The sequence below is a fragment of the Prosopis cineraria genome, unplaced genomic scaffold (genome assembly GCF_029017545.1).
Source record: "Prosopis cineraria cultivar Desert tree isolate PC_DT_omini unplaced genomic scaffold, ASM2901754v1 PC2, whole genome shotgun sequence".
NCBI lineage: Eukaryota > Viridiplantae > Streptophyta > Magnoliopsida > Fabales > Fabaceae > Prosopis > Prosopis cineraria.
Genome location: NW_026555333.1, coordinates 3,154,074 through 3,171,326, shown reverse-complemented (window position 1 = coordinate 3,171,326; position 17,253 = coordinate 3,154,074). Strand labels below are relative to the sequence as shown.

General features: G+C 35.5%; 2 protein-coding genes across 7 annotated transcripts; one reads left to right on the top strand and one right to left on the bottom strand.

Moving 5' to 3' along the window:
• The first annotated feature begins 727 nt into the window (after positions 1-727).
• LOC129302161 (WAT1-related protein At4g08300-like) lies at positions 728-3,671 on the top strand. The gene is made up of 7 exons (XM_054940840.1): positions 728-965; positions 1,139-1,201; positions 2,149-2,265; positions 2,368-2,611; positions 2,717-2,875; positions 2,971-3,122; positions 3,230-3,671. Exons 1-7 carry the CDS (start codon positions 751-753, stop codon positions 3,456-3,458), a joined length of 1,179 nt encoding a protein of 392 aa, XP_054796815.1. The 5' UTR covers positions 728-750; the 3' UTR covers positions 3,459-3,671.
• Positions 3,672-6,206: 2,535 nt separating this feature from the next.
• On the bottom strand, positions 6,207-14,641 carry LOC129303423 (general transcription and DNA repair factor IIH subunit TFB4). Of its 6 annotated transcripts, none has more exons than XM_054942716.1 (13): positions 14,488-14,609; positions 14,244-14,382; positions 13,613-13,859; positions 13,446-13,534; positions 13,035-13,305; positions 12,773-12,819; positions 12,049-12,086; positions 11,920-11,965; positions 11,022-11,075; positions 10,852-10,920; positions 10,472-10,548; positions 7,324-7,419; positions 6,207-6,763 (listed from the first exon to the last, which is right to left on the bottom strand). In XM_054942716.1, exons 3-13 carry the CDS (start codon positions 13,641-13,643, stop codon positions 6,703-6,705), a joined length of 879 nt encoding a protein of 292 aa, XP_054798691.1. In that variant the 5' UTR covers positions 13,644-13,859; positions 14,244-14,382; positions 14,488-14,609; the 3' UTR covers positions 6,207-6,702. The 6 variants fall into 6 exon arrangements, with proteins under 6 accessions (XP_054798691.1, XP_054798693.1, XP_054798690.1 ...); XM_054942718.1 differs by having other exon boundaries at positions 13,613-13,856; XM_054942715.1 differs by lacking the exon at positions 14,244-14,382 and having other exon boundaries at positions 13,613-13,856; positions 14,488-14,641.
• Between the last annotated feature and the right edge of the window lie 2,612 nt (positions 14,642-17,253).

Sequence of the window (17,253 nt, the reverse complement as noted above, 5' to 3'; positions counted from 1 at the left end):
AATAGAAAATATTTAGTTGTATATCTTAGTTATTCATTAACAAGTATCCGTCTGATTTTGACAACAATCTATTCATGATTGACAATAATACATTGAGACATTTAACAAGTAAAATGTGTGAGTTTTAAAGTCCCTAATTTGTAATTGTTTATGTCAGATTAGCAAGTAACATTTACAAAATAACAAGTTCCGTTCATAAATTAATAACACACTATTATGTTATTATATGGAAGTGGTTAAAAGCTTAATTTATTACTTATATATTTTTTTGATATATGTTATTAAAGGGCTTAGTGGCCACTAGGCCACTAAACTTTTTAGGTAGCAGAGGGTCATGGGATCAAACTCTTCCTTGATTAGCTAAAAAGCTTATTTCTCAAATAAAATGTCGCTAGCACTAAAGCTTCGGTGACTTGTTGCCAACAGTAAGGGCTTTGACAACCTTGCTGCCAATGATGGTTCAATGGTTGGCATTGACAACGGTGGGGGTTACTTTAAAAAAAAATTAACTTGAGATGCAATTCTATCATTTCGCTTACAAAATTAATTTCAAAGAACTAGGGGATTGCATATTAAATAAGAAATCATTTGGTCCTTATATAAAATAAATTTCATCCAGTGGCCCTTTAATGCTATTTTCCCTAAATATTTTTGTGGGAGTAAGGAAGCAGTAGTGAGTGGGGGCCTATAAGAAGGGGGCGAGGGAGGGAGAGATGGTCACAATTAGAGGGAAGAAGAGAGGAGAGAGAGATGGGAGATCAGCAGAGTGTGGTGGAGAAGATAAGCAATGGGTTGGGGAAGGTGAAGCCGTACCTGGCAATGGTGTCGCTTCAGTTTGGGTACGCAGGCATGTATATCATCACCATGGTCTCCTTCAACCATGGCTTGAGCCACTGGATTCTCTCTGTCTACCGTCACGTTGTTGCCACTCTCGTCATCGCTCCTTTCGCCTTTTTCCTCGAAAGGTCCCCCCCTCCCCCAAAAACCTTTTCTTCTCTCTCTCTCTGTCACGACTCCACTGATGCACAGTTACTATATCCATACATGCAACGAGCAGCTTTTAGGGTTTGTTTTCTCAGATCAGTCACTTCTCTCTTCTACATGGGTTTAATATGTGTTTTGACTTTTCTCGTCGCAGAAAAACGAGGCCCAGGATGACTCTTCCCATATTCTTCAGGATACTGGTGCTTGGTTTCCTTGAGTAAGCCTCTTCTGTCTTCTCGATCCATAAATATAATTTCGTTTCTTGTCGGAGAAATTACCCTTTTCATGGCTACTGTTAATTCAACTCTCCAAATGCATGCATGCACCTACTCCCTTAGCTTGTGCGTTCTAATAGTAATCTCTACACACACTTCATGATAATCTCTATACATTCATTCCTCAGTCCTATCTTTTATTTATCATATTTTTTCTCAACCCATCATATCCATACTCTCGACAAAAATTATAATTAATTTCTACATATTTATTATATTTTTTAAAGTTAATATCACATAACATATACTTTTTTCTTATAAAATGTCATAGCAAATTAAAATTAATAAAAATGAACAACTTAATGGTGCTTTGTAGTGGCCTAGCACCCCTTCCTTTGAGGACAACATATGTAGAACACCGAATATACTAATTAAAGTAAGCATACTAACGTACCACAATCACGGGACAAGCGTAATGATTCAAACCCCCCATTTCCAGCCTCCCACCGATATTATTTCTTTTGCTATAGGCTTTAGTTATGGAGAGCTTGAGAGACCTTTTTTTTTTTTTGGTTATTGAATAAAGATGACTCACTGCACCCAGCCACAAAAAGAATAAAGAATAATCTATGCACACAAGCTCCCCCCCCCCCCGGGGGGGCCAAATATTAATAACAAGAGCACAATTCTCTCAAAAAAAAAATCGAATAAGCGAGGATTAAATCAATTAAATCTAGCCACTAGACGTGGTTCGTAAAGGGTCAGGTTGATGCCTCTAGCTGGTAGCTGTATACGCTCAATTTATCAGCATCTGATATTATCATAAGGAAGAAAATAGTTTATCTTTGATTTTCAACTTCAGGATGATGTGTAAATATGCACATGCCAAATGTTTACCTGTAATCTCACTAATGTATAATTTGTTTGGCATAATGAAAATGAATTACAGGCCAGTCCTTGATCAGAACCTGTACAACATGGGGATGAAGAACACCTCAACAACGTTTGCTTCGGCCACTATCAATGTCCTTCCGGCCATTACTTTCATAATGGCACTCATTTTCAGGTTAACAAACATCGCCTCACCGTATAATTATAGGCAGAGATTTGATTGCTCTGGTGAATCAACGGCCAATAATAATTATATTTATTTAATTTACCAAACCAGGTTAGAGAAGTTGAACTTACGAAAAATACCCAGCATAGCGAAGGTAATTGGCACAGTGATCACAGTGTCAGGAGCCATGGTTATGACTTTGTACAAAGGTTCAGCACTTCACATCATGAAGGGATCAACAGCATCGAGCCATCAAGAGAGTTCCACCTCCTCGCCCTCTGAACAGCACTGGTTGCTTGGAACTCTAATGCTCATAGCTAGTTGTGGTGGCTGGGCTAGCTTCTTCATCGTGCAAGTGAGTCCCATTATACCTTGTACATGCACGCACGCACACAAGCTAAGCAGTTAAATTTTCGATATTCATGATATTAATGCCACTTGCGGTTCATTTTGAATGCAGTCATTCACGTTGAAGAAGTACCCAGCAGAGCTGTCCCTCACCGCTTGGATTTGCTTGGCTGGTATCTTTGAGAGCGCAATCGCTTCCTTAATCATGGAACGAGACATGAAAGTGTGGGCTTTAGCCTGGGATTCCAGGCTACTGGCTTGTGTTTATTCTGTGAGTACCGAGTTTGACATCTCAATTAACTCACAATTAAAACCCATAAGGTGATTTCTAATGCTTTGCCGTTAATTGGTGATAATTATCACCAGGGGATTGTTTGCTCTGGAATGGCATACTATATCCAGGGATTCGTGACCAGAGAACGCGGGCCCGTTTTTGTGACTTCCTTCAGCCCTCTGTGCATGATTATCACCGCTGCTTTGGGTACCATGATTTTATCTGAGCAAATTTACGTCGGAAGGTATGTAAACACAAGTATATAATGTTCTCTGTAAAATTTGTAATACAGATACAGAGTAAGCTCATCCATGCGCAATATTCAATTTCTTCTGTGTATTACTATTACAGTATAGTTGGCGCCATTCTCATTGTCATGGGGCTTTACACTGTGGTATGGGGGAAAAGCAAAGACCCTCTGAACACAACACAAACAGAAACAGGCGACGGCCATGAATTGCCAATTAAAGGCAGCGCAAAGTCTGGAATGCCAGACGGTTTTGAGAGCATCGAGGTGAGTGTTCCACCTGATATGATGAAGGGTTCGGGGATGAAAGTCCCGCCGGCAGCAAAATCTTGAAGTATGTCCTTCAGGAATTATAACTATGGTCAAAAATTTTCCCAGTAAAGAGTGGTCAGGAAGAATTCTTGCAGTGCAGTACGAATCTTTCTTCATGCCCTCCTAACCTGTACCTTTTAGTTTCCTGTTTTCCTTGAACTTTTTTGGATGTTTCTGAAGTTAAGAATATAAGTAGAATAATGCAGCAGAGCATTTGTCTCTGTTTTTGTTGAAGTGCTAGTTCGAGGCTTGATAGTCTAATCAGGATTAAATTGGGGTCCAACCAAAGGTAAATAAGTCATAATTAAAATAATAGAATATATTTAAAATATACACATATATAATAAAAGTATATATTTAAAAGATAATAATATATAATAAATAATATAATATTTGTCTAATCTAATCTATGCCCTGGGCCCCTAAATATTGGCTTTTGTTCGACAGTCTTTGTGTGGGGAAGCACGAAAAATTAGCGTGTGGGGAGATAGTTTAGATTAAAAACCATTCAATTTTTTAAAAGTTAAAAAAAGTAAATGTTAACAAAGCCCATTTTTCTTCACTTCTGCCTAAAATTTCAAAATGCTATTAAAAAGAGCCCAAGAAAAGTGTTGAAAACTTGTGTATGTGCAGATATTTGGCACTGTAATCGGAATTTCTATTACTCTCACTATTTCAAAAACTCAATTTGAAAATTTTCCATCCTCATCCTTATGCATCTCAGACTCTCAAGCATCCATCTTCCCCTTCTCTTCATTACAGAAGAAATTGCACAGCAGTTGAGTTGAGAAAGGTCATGGTTTAATATCTAGTTCTTCTTCTTCTTTTTTCCTTCTTTGACGTTTTTTTCATATATTATTGTCATCTCTTTCCCCTTTTTTCCTTCCTTCTTCTTCATTCCTTTTCTTCTGGTGTGGATGTTTGGTTGCTAGTTTTTTTTTTTTTTTAATATCTTAGTAAACCGTGAACCATTTAACCCAGGTTGGCCAGTTTTACCGGTTTATTCCCAAGTTTACCGGGTTAGAATAGGTTAGTTAAGTACCGGTTTACTTTCTTGACCAGACTGGCTAAAGGACCAATGAACAAGTTTGACCAGCCAATTTGGTTTGGGTTTTAATTCCATGCCTTCAATGAATGAATCCAGATAGCTCTGCAATGAAGAGAATCACATTCAGATGCCTTTGCACTTTTCTACGTCACACAACACTTGAGACCGGGGCCATAATATGCCCACCCAAATCAAGTCAATCAAATGTTAATCAGTAATTAAAGATATGGGGTACACTCTCTTATTGTGGTTCAAATGTAGCTACTTGACCAATGCATGTTGGCTCATATGTAAAAGGTATGAGTTCCTGAGCCATCACCTCTTGGATTTGATGCCACAAGCGATGGGCAATGTTATTTGGAAGAAATCCTTATGTGTAGAAATTAAAAGATATATCATGAATATATAAAGTTTGGATATGTTTAACTAAATAGTTTAAACTATTTTAATAAAATATATTATCCTTAAATATATTTAATTAAAAGAATTTAATATGATATTAAGAGCAATTTGATTGGGGACAAAACCAAAAAAAAAATTAAAGAAATAAATAATGAAAGATGAAGGGAAAAAAACAAGAGATTAGACAGAAAGAGAGAAAAAAAGAAGAAATTGAATAGATATAAAATCAGGGGATTGTTGCTAGTCCATGCAAGGGAAATGAAGAAAAAAATAGTAAAATAAATATTAAAGAAAAAAATTTCATATCTAGAAATTAAAAAAATATATATCATGAATATATCAAACTCAAAATATGCCTAATCAAATAACTTAAGTTACTTTTAATAAAATAGGTTATCTTTAAGTATATTTAATTAAAAAATTAACAAATGTGTTTGGGAGAAATACCCTAGTTTGGGACATGACTGAAATTGAATTATTTGAAGTTAGATATTGAGTAAGTAATTTTTTTTCAAAAAACAAAAATGCAGTGGCTATCCGGATGCACTTTTCACTCTGTCCGGGGACCGAGACCGGGCTTTTATAAGGACCCCTGTTTATTGTTCTTTTCCGTAAGTCAATCCCACATTCCCGACTGAATAATTGTCCTTTGAATATCTATGTCCCATGTTTTGATGGCATTAGCCGTCATTTCTACAGAGTCTGCTCCAAGTCTTATCACGGAATGGTCCGCATTAGACGAAAAGTGTCAATTTGTTGTGTTTAATTGCTTTTCTCTTCGTAGTTTATTTGCCAAATGTAAATATAACCTAGAAAACGTGGACATGTGAAAGGCAAAGTTACACCTATTTTATAAAGATCAGGTGCTTCAACAAATACTCCTTTGACCAATAAATAAATAAATAAATAAAGACCGCCGTATTTCGTATTCCTGAGAAAAATGTGTGGTAATTTTATATCCTCTATGTAATAAAATATTGAATCAACATGCCTAAAAGAACAGGAATTATGCATGAGCAGCCCAACAGCTTCGTCTTGGCATCAAGCAACTTCTCCTTGGGAGAATGAAAAAGAAAATATTTTAAATTTTTGTTTTGTATAAAAATGACCACTCGCACCCCTACCTTCGAAAATTAGTAGCTCATTAATTTCTAAATGCTCGTTGCAGTATAACGGCCTGACGTATTCAATCACGTTGTGGTTAGATTCAAAACATACTCAAGTCGACCTGGCTTCATTGTCAGAAAGTGTTTACACTTGCACCCCTCTCCATCCCCAGCTCCCCACCCAGTCCCTGAATAATCCAAGACAACTACACAAACCATAAAGTTCAGCCATTGGATCCTCTTCAAAGTGCGTATAATAGAACATGAATCCCATGCAGTAACATAACTTTACAGGCTTTCTCCAACAAAGCATAAATACCATTAAGATACAATATATAGTTCACCTGAAAAGAACTGGCCTATAAAACGAAAATCCTGCCTCAACCATTCATTCAGAAGCAAAACTAGACACAAGTCAAATGAAAGCTTCTTGATTGAATGACAGCATTCCGACAGAAGACAATCTTATCCACGTCCCATAGGGAGAAATCCTGTAAATCTACTAATCAATTATCTAAATCTTGAATTTTGTAGATCTACAATAATCTTCCCTAACAAATTTCAAGTTTGTACCAAGAAAAGCCACTTCTATGAGCGAGATAAAGTAGACAATGACAAAATGCCCAATCATTTCATTGCGCTGCAAGGTATGGCAAAGCACCTTAACCCATTAACTTTCATGATGGACGTACAAAAATAAACCATAGCCTCATGCATCAGAAGCTTCTCTTTGCCGCTTGGCTGCTGATTGAGACTGACCAAATACACTGCTGCAGAAAATATGCAGATTCAAGGTCGTCAAAGAGATAAATGATGATATAATATGTTCTCAAAGTGTCAAAGCTTCCTCTCTCCCTTATCCTATGAATGAAAGAAGAATTAGGGAAAAAAACAATCAAAGACTTGGAGGAAATTTACATCAGTTAAGAACCACTTGTTGTCAAATCCCAAATAAACTATTGTTAATTTAGAATAAGTTGTTGTTAAAACCCAAATAGATACTTGTTGATAAAAGACTAACCCAAATCAACAAGTATCCATTCGGAATTTGACAACAAGTAATCCTTAATTGATATAAATTTCCTCCAGCGGTCCTTGATTGATATTTTCCTAAAGAATTATGACCATATCTTTGAGGAGGCATTATGGAGAAAGTAATTAGAACAAAAGGCACTTAACAAACTCAACCTCCCTGCTTTGAGAAATAATTCAACAAAGCGGTTTCAGTCATTGTGGCCACCTAAACCCAGTCATAGTTTGTTCACACGCTTCTATCAAAAGGCATTATCATTGGGTTTACCAATTCACATAAATGGTATTAGGTACTTACCCACAGGTTGAACACTTCTGATGATGCTCACAGAATATGGATAAGCATACAGAGCATACATAACCCATATCAATTGTTTGCTTATGGCAGAAGCACCTGCAATTTTCATACAATTATCTAGGCATCAATTTGATAGTCACAAATTAAGTTACTATTCTAAAGAATCTCCCATAAAAGCACATGTATCAATCCACTAAAATAACACACACATTACAGCAAGTAATTCAATGGTCAGCTGAAGAATTGTCAAATTCAAAAGTCAGGTTTATGATAGAGACTAAGGTAGCATAGGATGCATGGGCCGCCCAAGTTCACCCATTAAGCAATATGAGATGCTTAATGGATTTTTAAGTAGGTTGGTTCTCTCCTTAATAGCTAGCTTTCAAGAAAGGATTTCTCATTCCACTTAAGTACCTATCAATTAGTATTAGAGCCGGTTGCTAGCCTCTCTGAAAAGGACTACCTAAAAAGGGTAGTCTAATGGAAGGTTTTGACTGAAAAGGAAGTCGAATGAAGTATCACCAAATGAAGCTTGTAAAGTGCAGCCACCAAGACATTGGCTCACCAAGGGGACCCATTGCTAGAGATTAAGACAATATAGGATGCCTGAGTCCCATATTAAGTAGTACATGATGCTCAATGAAATATTAAAAATGGCTGTTTTTCAATAACTAGTTTTTAGGGGAAAGTTCTCCATTCCAACTGAATACCCATCAGTATCTACCCTCCGACGTGTTTGTAAGGGAAAAAAAAATGGATTGTAAAGGATACATCAATATTGCACATGGAAATACATAGTATTAGCGTACACACATAGCACTAGTCATAATTGATAAAAGTAGAAGAGAAATAGAGAGAGAAAGAGAGAGAGGTAGGAGGGAAATAGAGAGAGAGAAAAGAGACATTCTTTCACAAGATCCATTACATCCATAAGACCCTATTTATAGAAAACATAACAAAATACCCAAACCACCCTTTTATCCCTAATTCCCTTTACCATTCCTAATTCCCATGTATCAGTATACTTCCCCCTAAAAGAGATCCTTGTCCTCAAGGGTCAGAACAAAGATGAAAAGTAAAAATTATATCTAAAATACGAACTCTTTTTTTTTGGACCTTAAGTTGCTAAAACTTGTAAAAGAAAATAAATAATTTGAAAACAAAATTAATGGACATCAAAAACCCAAGCATGCTGCAGTATTCCTTTAATCCAAAAGCCCATTGCAACCCACATAAACTTGTGAGATACCCATTGCTGAAGCTTAAGAACACCCCATAGCTCCACCTTCCCACCCCAATTCCACCCAAAAGCTTTTGGGCTCATATATACTTGAGAAACCTAAACTTCATCAACAAAAGGTCTAACAACATTATACATTTCGGATTTGGTCCAACTTGCTTCCACGTGAAAAACACATTAGAAAGACCCGGATCAATTCTTCATGAATGCAATGGCAAGAGAAGATTGAGTAAATCCCAACAAAAGCCCTAATTCTATTATCACTTGCAAAGCTCCACCCGACCCGTCTTCTTCAGCCTTACCTGACCCTAAAACAGCATTTCCCCAACCCAATTCACCTCTAGATCATCCTTCACATTCCTTGCTTTGTCTCCTATCAAGCCAATCATCTTGTGTTGAGAGGAATCAAGACCCCACTGAGTTAGAATTGGACATTTGAGCTCAGTTTCTTCATCTTTAATAGAGGACAACCCAATCATTATTACTTGGTTGTTAGGTGTGCATCAATTCCACTTCCCACACATGTCTGAGTCTCCAATCCAAAAAAACCTAGCAAACATCTAGCCAATTCGACCCTAGAAATCACCAAAACTAGCCCAGTTGTGCTGGGCGATAACATGCTTTAGCATGTTTTCATCAATCATAGAATCACCATTGTCACCACTCTTGTATTCTCCCATAGTCCTCTCTTGGTCCTTGATTACCTCAACTCCACCATAGCCATTTGTTGGTGTTGTGCTGAACATCAAATAAGGAGAAAGAGATCGAAAAGAATTCAAAGAACCATTCAATGTCTTTGCCCCTCTATCTTTCTCCATATCTTCACTTTCTTGCTCCTCCTAGTCTTTCATGATGTCTACAAAAACATCATCCACTTTTAGGGCATCCACAGCCCCCATTTCAATGTATTGGTTCTTCGTCTCTACCTCAATAGCAAATGTAAGTTTCAAATGGATGTCAGACTCTTCAGCAACTCTCTCCTCCTTGTCTTTGTCTTTCATGTCTCATTCTTGTTACTATGCATGCTTCAACTGTCCTAACAATTGTTTTTTTCGGTGACTAAAGGCTAAGGAGGAATAGCTATAGTAGACGCAGAGGTCGTTGCTGTTGAAGGAAGTGGTGGAGGGTTACATGTGTTAAATGGTTCACCCATAATAACCATAAGATGCAAGTGGTTGGCGAGCATAGCGAGGTTAGCCGAGATTTCAGTCATCTATTAGGAAAGCTGAGACATGGCCAGCTTAATCTCAATGAAGTCGTGATTCTGCTAGTTTAATGTTTGCTGGTTGCGTTGGAGCAAAGCCAACTGCATCTTCAAACGATGTTCGAGGGCACCAATGCATTCATTGGATCGTCTCTCTAGCAAAGCCAAGGCCAGAGAGGAAGCTCTGATACCTTTGATAGTAGATTAGTAGTAGAAGAGAAATATAGTGAGAGAAAGAGGTAGAAGGGAAATAGAGAGAGAGAGAGAGAGAAGAGAGACTAATTCATTTTTCACAAGACCCATTACATCCATAAGATCCTATTTATAGAGAACATAACTAAATACCCAAACTACCCTTTTATCCCTAATTACCCTTACTATTCCTAATTCCCATGTATCAATAGTTGTTAATCTGGGTTATCTAATCAGCTTTGGGGGAAAGACATGCAAGAGTCATTTTCTCTTCAAAAGAAAGAACTGGTCAATGTAAAGTCAGATATCTCCATCTTCAAAATTGTGTAATTCAGAAGCAACCTAGAATAATTTCAAAATAGCAGATACTGTCTAAACATCATTTGGAAAAGGAAAATCTTAGAAAAGTCAGGTAAGAAAAGTTTGGAAATATCAAGGTTGCAATCTGAATGTTTCTAGCAACCATAGAAAGGAAGGGAGAACAAGGAATATCAATAGAAGAGGAATCTTACGAGGCACGAAAATCCACACCAACAGATTTAGGAAGACGTAGAAATGCACGGGAATGTAAATCAGTTGCAAACACCATCTGCATTAACAAAGTTAAATTAGTGTCAAAATCAAAACAAGTACAAAACAATTTTATTTAAAACTCAAAAGAATACTTGACAGTAATGACAAGATAAACATGACATGTTTGCAGAAGAAATTAAAGGAAAAAAAAATGGAAATTAAAAATATAAAAAAAAAATCCCTATATAACCAAAAAAAAAAAGTTAAAAAACCTAAATTACACCGAAACTGCTAAGATAAAGTAAACTACAAAAGCAATTTAATAACCTATTCAAGTCACACCATTGATTTGAGATGCCCAATAAGGAGAAAAACTTACTGAAAGATATTGAAAAAGACCATCCAATTGGGGAGGCCGGTGATATATGCCACCAGTTATGTATGAAGCCTATTAATTTTAACATCATAAAAATCACTAGTCAATAATTTATTGTTAGTTTCTTACATTATTGGCAACATCAAATTATTCAACAAGTTTACTTGAGCTACCTGCTGGAGGAATGCCGAATTGTTAGATCCTATATAACAAGAATCTATGGGAACCTGCATGGTAATAATATGAATAAAACAGTCAATATTTCTGGGGCTGGAGAAATCCACAATGTAGCATTACAAGTGGATATTTACATAAACTTCAAGGAATATACAAGACCCGGCAACAGATAAGTAGACACATAATGTTTAACGTCTCACTTTAAAAAGCACCTTCAACAGATGTATTAAAAATGTCAATATTAGATAACCCAACTTACTCAGTATGGCCAAAAAATTCAATTAGGCAAGGTTAAGCCCTTTAGATAGGTCCATGAATTACCAACCCCTTTCACTTCTGGCAAGTTTCAAAGTTGTAGACCAGAACATCTATATAAGTTGTGCATTTTGACGCCTCACAACCTACAAGTTAAACAGAGAATCTGAAAATACCTGTTCCTGAACGGGTTTTATTACAACCCAACCCAACCCAACCCAAAACCAAACCCAACCCTAACCCTTTTCACAGCCATTAGCTCCAATTACCTAGAGCAGGTTTGGGATCCTTAGCAAATCAATGTCTTACTTCATGTTTCAATTTCCCATCAATAAATTACTATCCTATGGTTATAAGTGAAATTGGCTTTACATCAATGGCATCACAACTAATACATTCTCAAGAAATTGGCGTGCAGCATTTTCATTAAACCACGTGCACAAGAGTTTAAGGAATGGGCAAACGGCAAATCAATGTTCTCACTTCAACATGGCTCATGTTTTTTAGTGAATTAATTAGTTAGTGAAAACTTCAAAGAGTCCCAGAAAATGAATGACTATTCATAACATTGTGTAGGTCAGGGGAAGGCCAAGGTCTAAACTAGTTAAGAATGAAGAGAGCAAGAAATTGGACACATACCATAGAACGCTGTGCAGAGAATATTGCATTCATGATTGCCACATACCTGAAACAGATTTAGAATGTGGTCTAAAATAAAGTATCAATAAAAGATGAGTATATAAAATGTAAAGATCATGACAAGCATACTGTTCTGGTCCATCTGGAGATCCTTGCAAACATAAAATCTGCCACCAAACATTAGTAAACACAAAAGTAACTATTTGGAGCCACTGAGCTGAAAATACAATGACAAAAAATTATTCACCACAAAAAAATTTTAAAATGACACCTCTTCTTAATTTTCACCACATCTAAAACGAAAACCCATGCTCTATTTTATTTTTTTATTGCCAAAAACAATCTATTTAAGATTTTATCACCACTGCTTTGAGTTTTTCTTGAGCATGCCATGGAATCAAAAGCCCTAAAGGGAAGAAAAAAAAGAGCTATAAAGAACTACCCCTCCATTTCCTCGATTCTACTCAAAACTTATGCTGAATCTAACTAGTTATGACTATAAGTCAGAAGCTGGTGTAATGGCCAATGACTATTATAGCATGGAACAGGAGGAAGGTTAACATTTTTACCAGCTTACCTTTTACTCCAAACACAAGTTTGTAACGTATAGATATTTTGATCATACTGGGTAATCTGTACTACGTTCCACAAATTGAGAGAGATCAATTGATATGATTTCAATCCACAAAACACCCATAGATACAGAAGAAAACTTCGATTATATTTGATATTTTGACTAACAGAACCAACTCCTGCAACTTACCATATCCAAATTTTGGTTATTTTTTTTAAATAATCACCTAATAGAATATTCAAATATTCATGGTTGAACATGAATATATGTTATACATACCCGAGGTTGAGGATGCAGTGGTCCTGAGCGAAAAATTCTCTGTATATCTGGGTAGAAAATAAGGCCAAACAAACCCAATGCAAAATATAATTTCAGTGTACTGGGAATTTCCTCTCAAAGGTAGCAATGAATATGAAAGCCGTGATTAAAATAGGGAGTTTTCTGCATTTCATTGGTCAGAAATTAAAAGGATTTTACACACACACACACACACACACATACCAGCACAGTCAGAACATTAATAAGCCACTAAATAGGATACAACAAAGGGCCATAGACAACGATCCAGATAGCAGTGAAGATGCAATGGCCCCTGGTGTTTGGGCCCGGCCCAATTGCTCATCCTTCACGACAAATTCCTCCAATTTCTGCAACAAATTAGAATAAAGTGCAGGCATTCCTACAGTTTCTGAACTGTGGTTATTGTTAGAAGAAGAATCATATATGTAGCCACATGAGTTGCATCCGGTGGCAATAACAACTATTTGGTTAAGTTGACCAAGAAGTAAGATTGAATTCAAAAACGCAAGTACCTGGGGCACCGAAAAAAAAAAAGGAATCAGAATGTTGATTTTATTTTCTGTCTATGAATTCTCTTGGCAGATAAATTGAGAACTAGGGTTTATGAAGCATGAACTTGGGGGAATTCTGTTACTGAAATAGAGATTATTACATGTGAAATAAACTCGGAAAATGGGAGGGAAAATGTGCTCCAAAAGAAGGGATTTGTATCCAATGAGACCACCAGAAGGCTAACATCATCTGTAAAAGCACAGTCAAAGATAGAGATCAACGGATCAGAGCAACTATTGTGAATATGAGACTGTGTAAGGGAGGAACCTGCATAGAGCTTTGAAGGAGCTGAAGTCATGGCAGGTTGAGATGTGAGTGAGGAGGAAGCCCTTTTATAATATTTCAGTTGTTATATATTTAGCAGGAATCGGAGACGATGATCATGGGAATGTGGGGCGTTCATGTAACCTTCTTGTCCTAGGGATTTAGGATCGCTCTCTCTCTCTAGTATATGTTTTTGGTCCTGCAGATAAGTGCTCAGCTTCTCTACAGCTTCCCCTCAGTGGTGCTTCTGCTGTTCCATGAAAACGAGCTATTAAGGAGAAGCAAATCTGGACCAATGTGTGTTTCACAGTGACCAAATGAAAATTTTTCAGTTATCAATTCTAACGCAAAATCATTCCAATTGATAATGTTCATTCGATACTTTGATCAACCATCTAGCGTAGATATAAATTTTTCATTCAGATTCGGAAGAAATTCACAAAAGATCTGGGAAATTTGAGACAATGTCCAACAGCACGTATAAGCAAGAAGAAAATGCGATTCACAATGACTGAGAGTGAACTTTTATCAGCAACCACTCAAGGAAAAAAAAAACAATGCAAAGCCAGGGAAAAAATTTATACAAATATCAATTTCAATTAATAATTTTTCATTCAGGACTTTCATCAAATACATAGCATACATATTCCAGTTCTTTCTTCTCCGATGTACCAGCTCTGCACGATGTACTCCATTTTGTAACACTCCCCCAGTTAGCAAAGAAGAAGAAATACTCAAGTAAGTTGCTTCTTCTTCGATGTGCCATGCTTACACTGGTGCACCTCGCGTTGTAATACTCTCAATGCATTGCCATATCTTTTCGAAGATTTACCGTTTGCAGAACAAAACAAAATGAATAAATCAGGAAGAAGAGTTACCTAATCGGTGCCATGGGTCACGAAGACATGCACGGCACTGGTAAAGCCCATCGGAGGAGACCACCAAGCAATGCACGACGAGGCAAGTCTGCGATGAGAATGGAGCAACGGAAGCAGGGCTGAGTTAAAATGGGGTAGAAACAGACGGTGATATCTCTCATAGGCAACGGCCACGATCAATTTTAGTGCATTTGCGTTCCTGATCGTTAAATTCCTCGACGGTCCAGATTTTCTCAATAAAGCAATATCATTTTGCCAGAGCAGTAGCTGCACCGTAGAGAAAAGGCTGTAGACTATTGAGAGAAGCTACGTACCTCAATACATGTGATCGTCAATATCCTATTTGCTAGAGCTGAAAGAGCATGAAGGATGGAAAATCAAAGATTTTAATAAAACTGATTTATAAAATAAATAAGTAAAATCATAAAATTTTAATAAAACATATAAACTAAAAGAGTGAAAAAATTAATTAATTTTTTTAACTTCACTATTGTTTTAAAATCAAACTCATCAACCTACCTGTCCTTCTATCTATTTTTTATATATATTTTCCCCTCTCTATAATCTCTCTGTGTATCATGGCACTATATTTTTCAATATTTTGTATTGATATTTTATGTTGATGATTTAGAGAGTGTTCTTTCTATAATATTGTAACTCGAGTAAAATTATTTTTAATGAAAAGATATTTATACAAGAAATAATTATCGTTGCAAAAGCTAGTCAAAAAAATTATCGCAGCAGAAAATAATGCTAAATTATATTGAATTGACACGTATAGTTACCATTATATCAATGATAATATCAATTTCAAGCCAAAAAATAATCAATATCAATAATTAGTAATACATCTAATGTTGTATAAAAAATAATATATAGAGAGAGGGGAGCAAATATCAATTTACATTTACTATTGTTTAGGCTCAAATTTAACTTTGACCCCAAGCCAAACTATTTGGGCTAAAAATAATAATTTTAGCCCAAACCCACATGAGTATTCTAGAAAAAATGGTGGTTGCTTGCTATAAAAATGAATTCACATACCACTTCTAGAATGGCAAAGAATGAAAGAAATTATGTGGAAAATTGCAACCATTGGTCCTAAAAAAATGGAGCATAAAGTCATGAAAAAACTATCACTTTATACCTATAAAAGAATAAGCCACCAAGCCCATAAAGCTTCTTTTCAACACTACACATAACTTTTCAACAATCTTTTCAAACAATTCAAAATCTACATTGTAACACACCAAATTTTTTTTTTTAAATAATTTAACTCAACCATAGTTGGGTTACAGCCACCCAACACATTTTTATATCAATAATTTTGATATAAAATATTTTATAATTGGCTTCAACTCACATACTATAACATTTCAGATAAATTTTTACCTCCCACATGCCATTAGGCTAATTCACATTTGTCCATCCTTATACTCCCAACAAGTAAACTAAATCACATTTGTCCATCCTTATACTCCCAACAAGTAAAATAAGCAATTTAGTCAATTTTCAACACAAGCCAGTTATTTGGCCTTATAATCATGCCATTTTAACCAATCCAAAGTAAACCAAATATTAAAATTACAGTCATCCAAATTGTACCAAAAATAGAAATAGTTTGAAAGGCATGATTACATTTATATATTCATATAATTGACAATAAACATAAAAAAGTCCTAATATTGGCAATATAACACATTATAAATCATAAATTAAATACCCAAAAGAGACAATGGATCTATACTACTAAGCCTCTGGGACTCCTCTACGTGTCACTCGTGGCTCTTCTCCTGAAAATTGTTAACCACATAATGAGACTCAAAAGTCCCAGTAACCAAAGCCAATTTATGATAGTGTATACAAACAGTTAAGTGTGTGCTTACTAAGTGAGAATTAAAAATAATATAATTCCAACAAATATAAGAAATATTATAATAAACACAAACAACCATCCTTATATCCCTCCATTAACCTCGAGCCGTAGCCCTCACTCGGTGCTAAATTACCCGGCCAAAGGCAGATTAGCCCGAGCCCTTACAAGCCACCTATTGAGCTCCAATAGGGGCGTACCACGTGGCACATAAATACAACAATAATAGCAAGTCTCCCAACACCTCCCACAATAATTAAACAAATTCATAATAATATTGCACAATTATACAATATTACAAAATTCATAATTTTCTCAATAATCACCCAATTAACAAGAAGTAACACTAATCATAAATTAAAAGCATGGTTACCTTGTGGCTTTTTCAATAAATTATTCCTTAAAATTTCTCTCTCTCCACAATCTTCACCAGTAATACAATCTACAAATAACATATTATTTATAAATATTAGTTTCAATTTTTTGAAACTAATAAAATAATTCTAATAATAGAATTAAAAATATAACATAATTCCTAATCTCAATCTTAATACAAATCTATAGTTAATACTATTAAGTAAAATTTTTAACTCCTCTTTTAATTATCAATAAACATTAATAATCTAAAAATCAAATTTTAAACTAATTTCTATTATCAAAATTTTCTTTTTATTTTATAAATTTGTACCTAAAATACCCAAAAATTAAAAATTGAGTCTCTAGCTTAGAATCATAATCCTATAACCATAATAATTCATTTCTCATCCCAAATAATCATCTAAACCTCAATAAATCAACATATATTTTCAGATCTAGTTTAAAATTTGATCCATAAGCCACAAATTCAAAGATTATCAATAAATTTATACTCTAGAACATTTATTATACTACTG

Excerpts from the sequence above, each read along its gene's own strand:
- LOC129302161 (XM_054940840.1), top strand. The coding sequence starts at position 751 with ATGGGAGATCAGCAGAGTGTGGTGGAGAAGATAAGCAATGGGTTGGGG. Across the intron at positions 2,876-2,970 it reads TACTGGCTTGTGTTTATTCT|GGGATTGTTTGCTCTGGAAT; the intron begins GTGAGTACCGAG and ends AATTATCACCAG. Across the intron at positions 3,123-3,229 it reads GAGCAAATTTACGTCGGAAG|TATAGTTGGCGCCATTCTCA; the intron begins GTATGTAAACAC and ends TTACTATTACAG.
- LOC129303423 (XM_054942715.1), bottom strand. The coding sequence starts at position 13,643 with ATGACTTCAGCTCCTTCAAAGCTCTATGCAG. Across the intron at positions 10,921-11,021 it reads ATTCGGCATTCCTCCAGCAG|GCTTCATACATAACTGGTGG; the intron begins GTAGCTCAAGTA and ends TAAAATTAATAG. Across the intron at positions 7,420-10,471 it reads GGTGTGGATTTTCGTGCCTC|GTGCTTCTGCCATAAGCAAA; the intron begins GTAAGATTCCTC and ends TGAAAATTGCAG.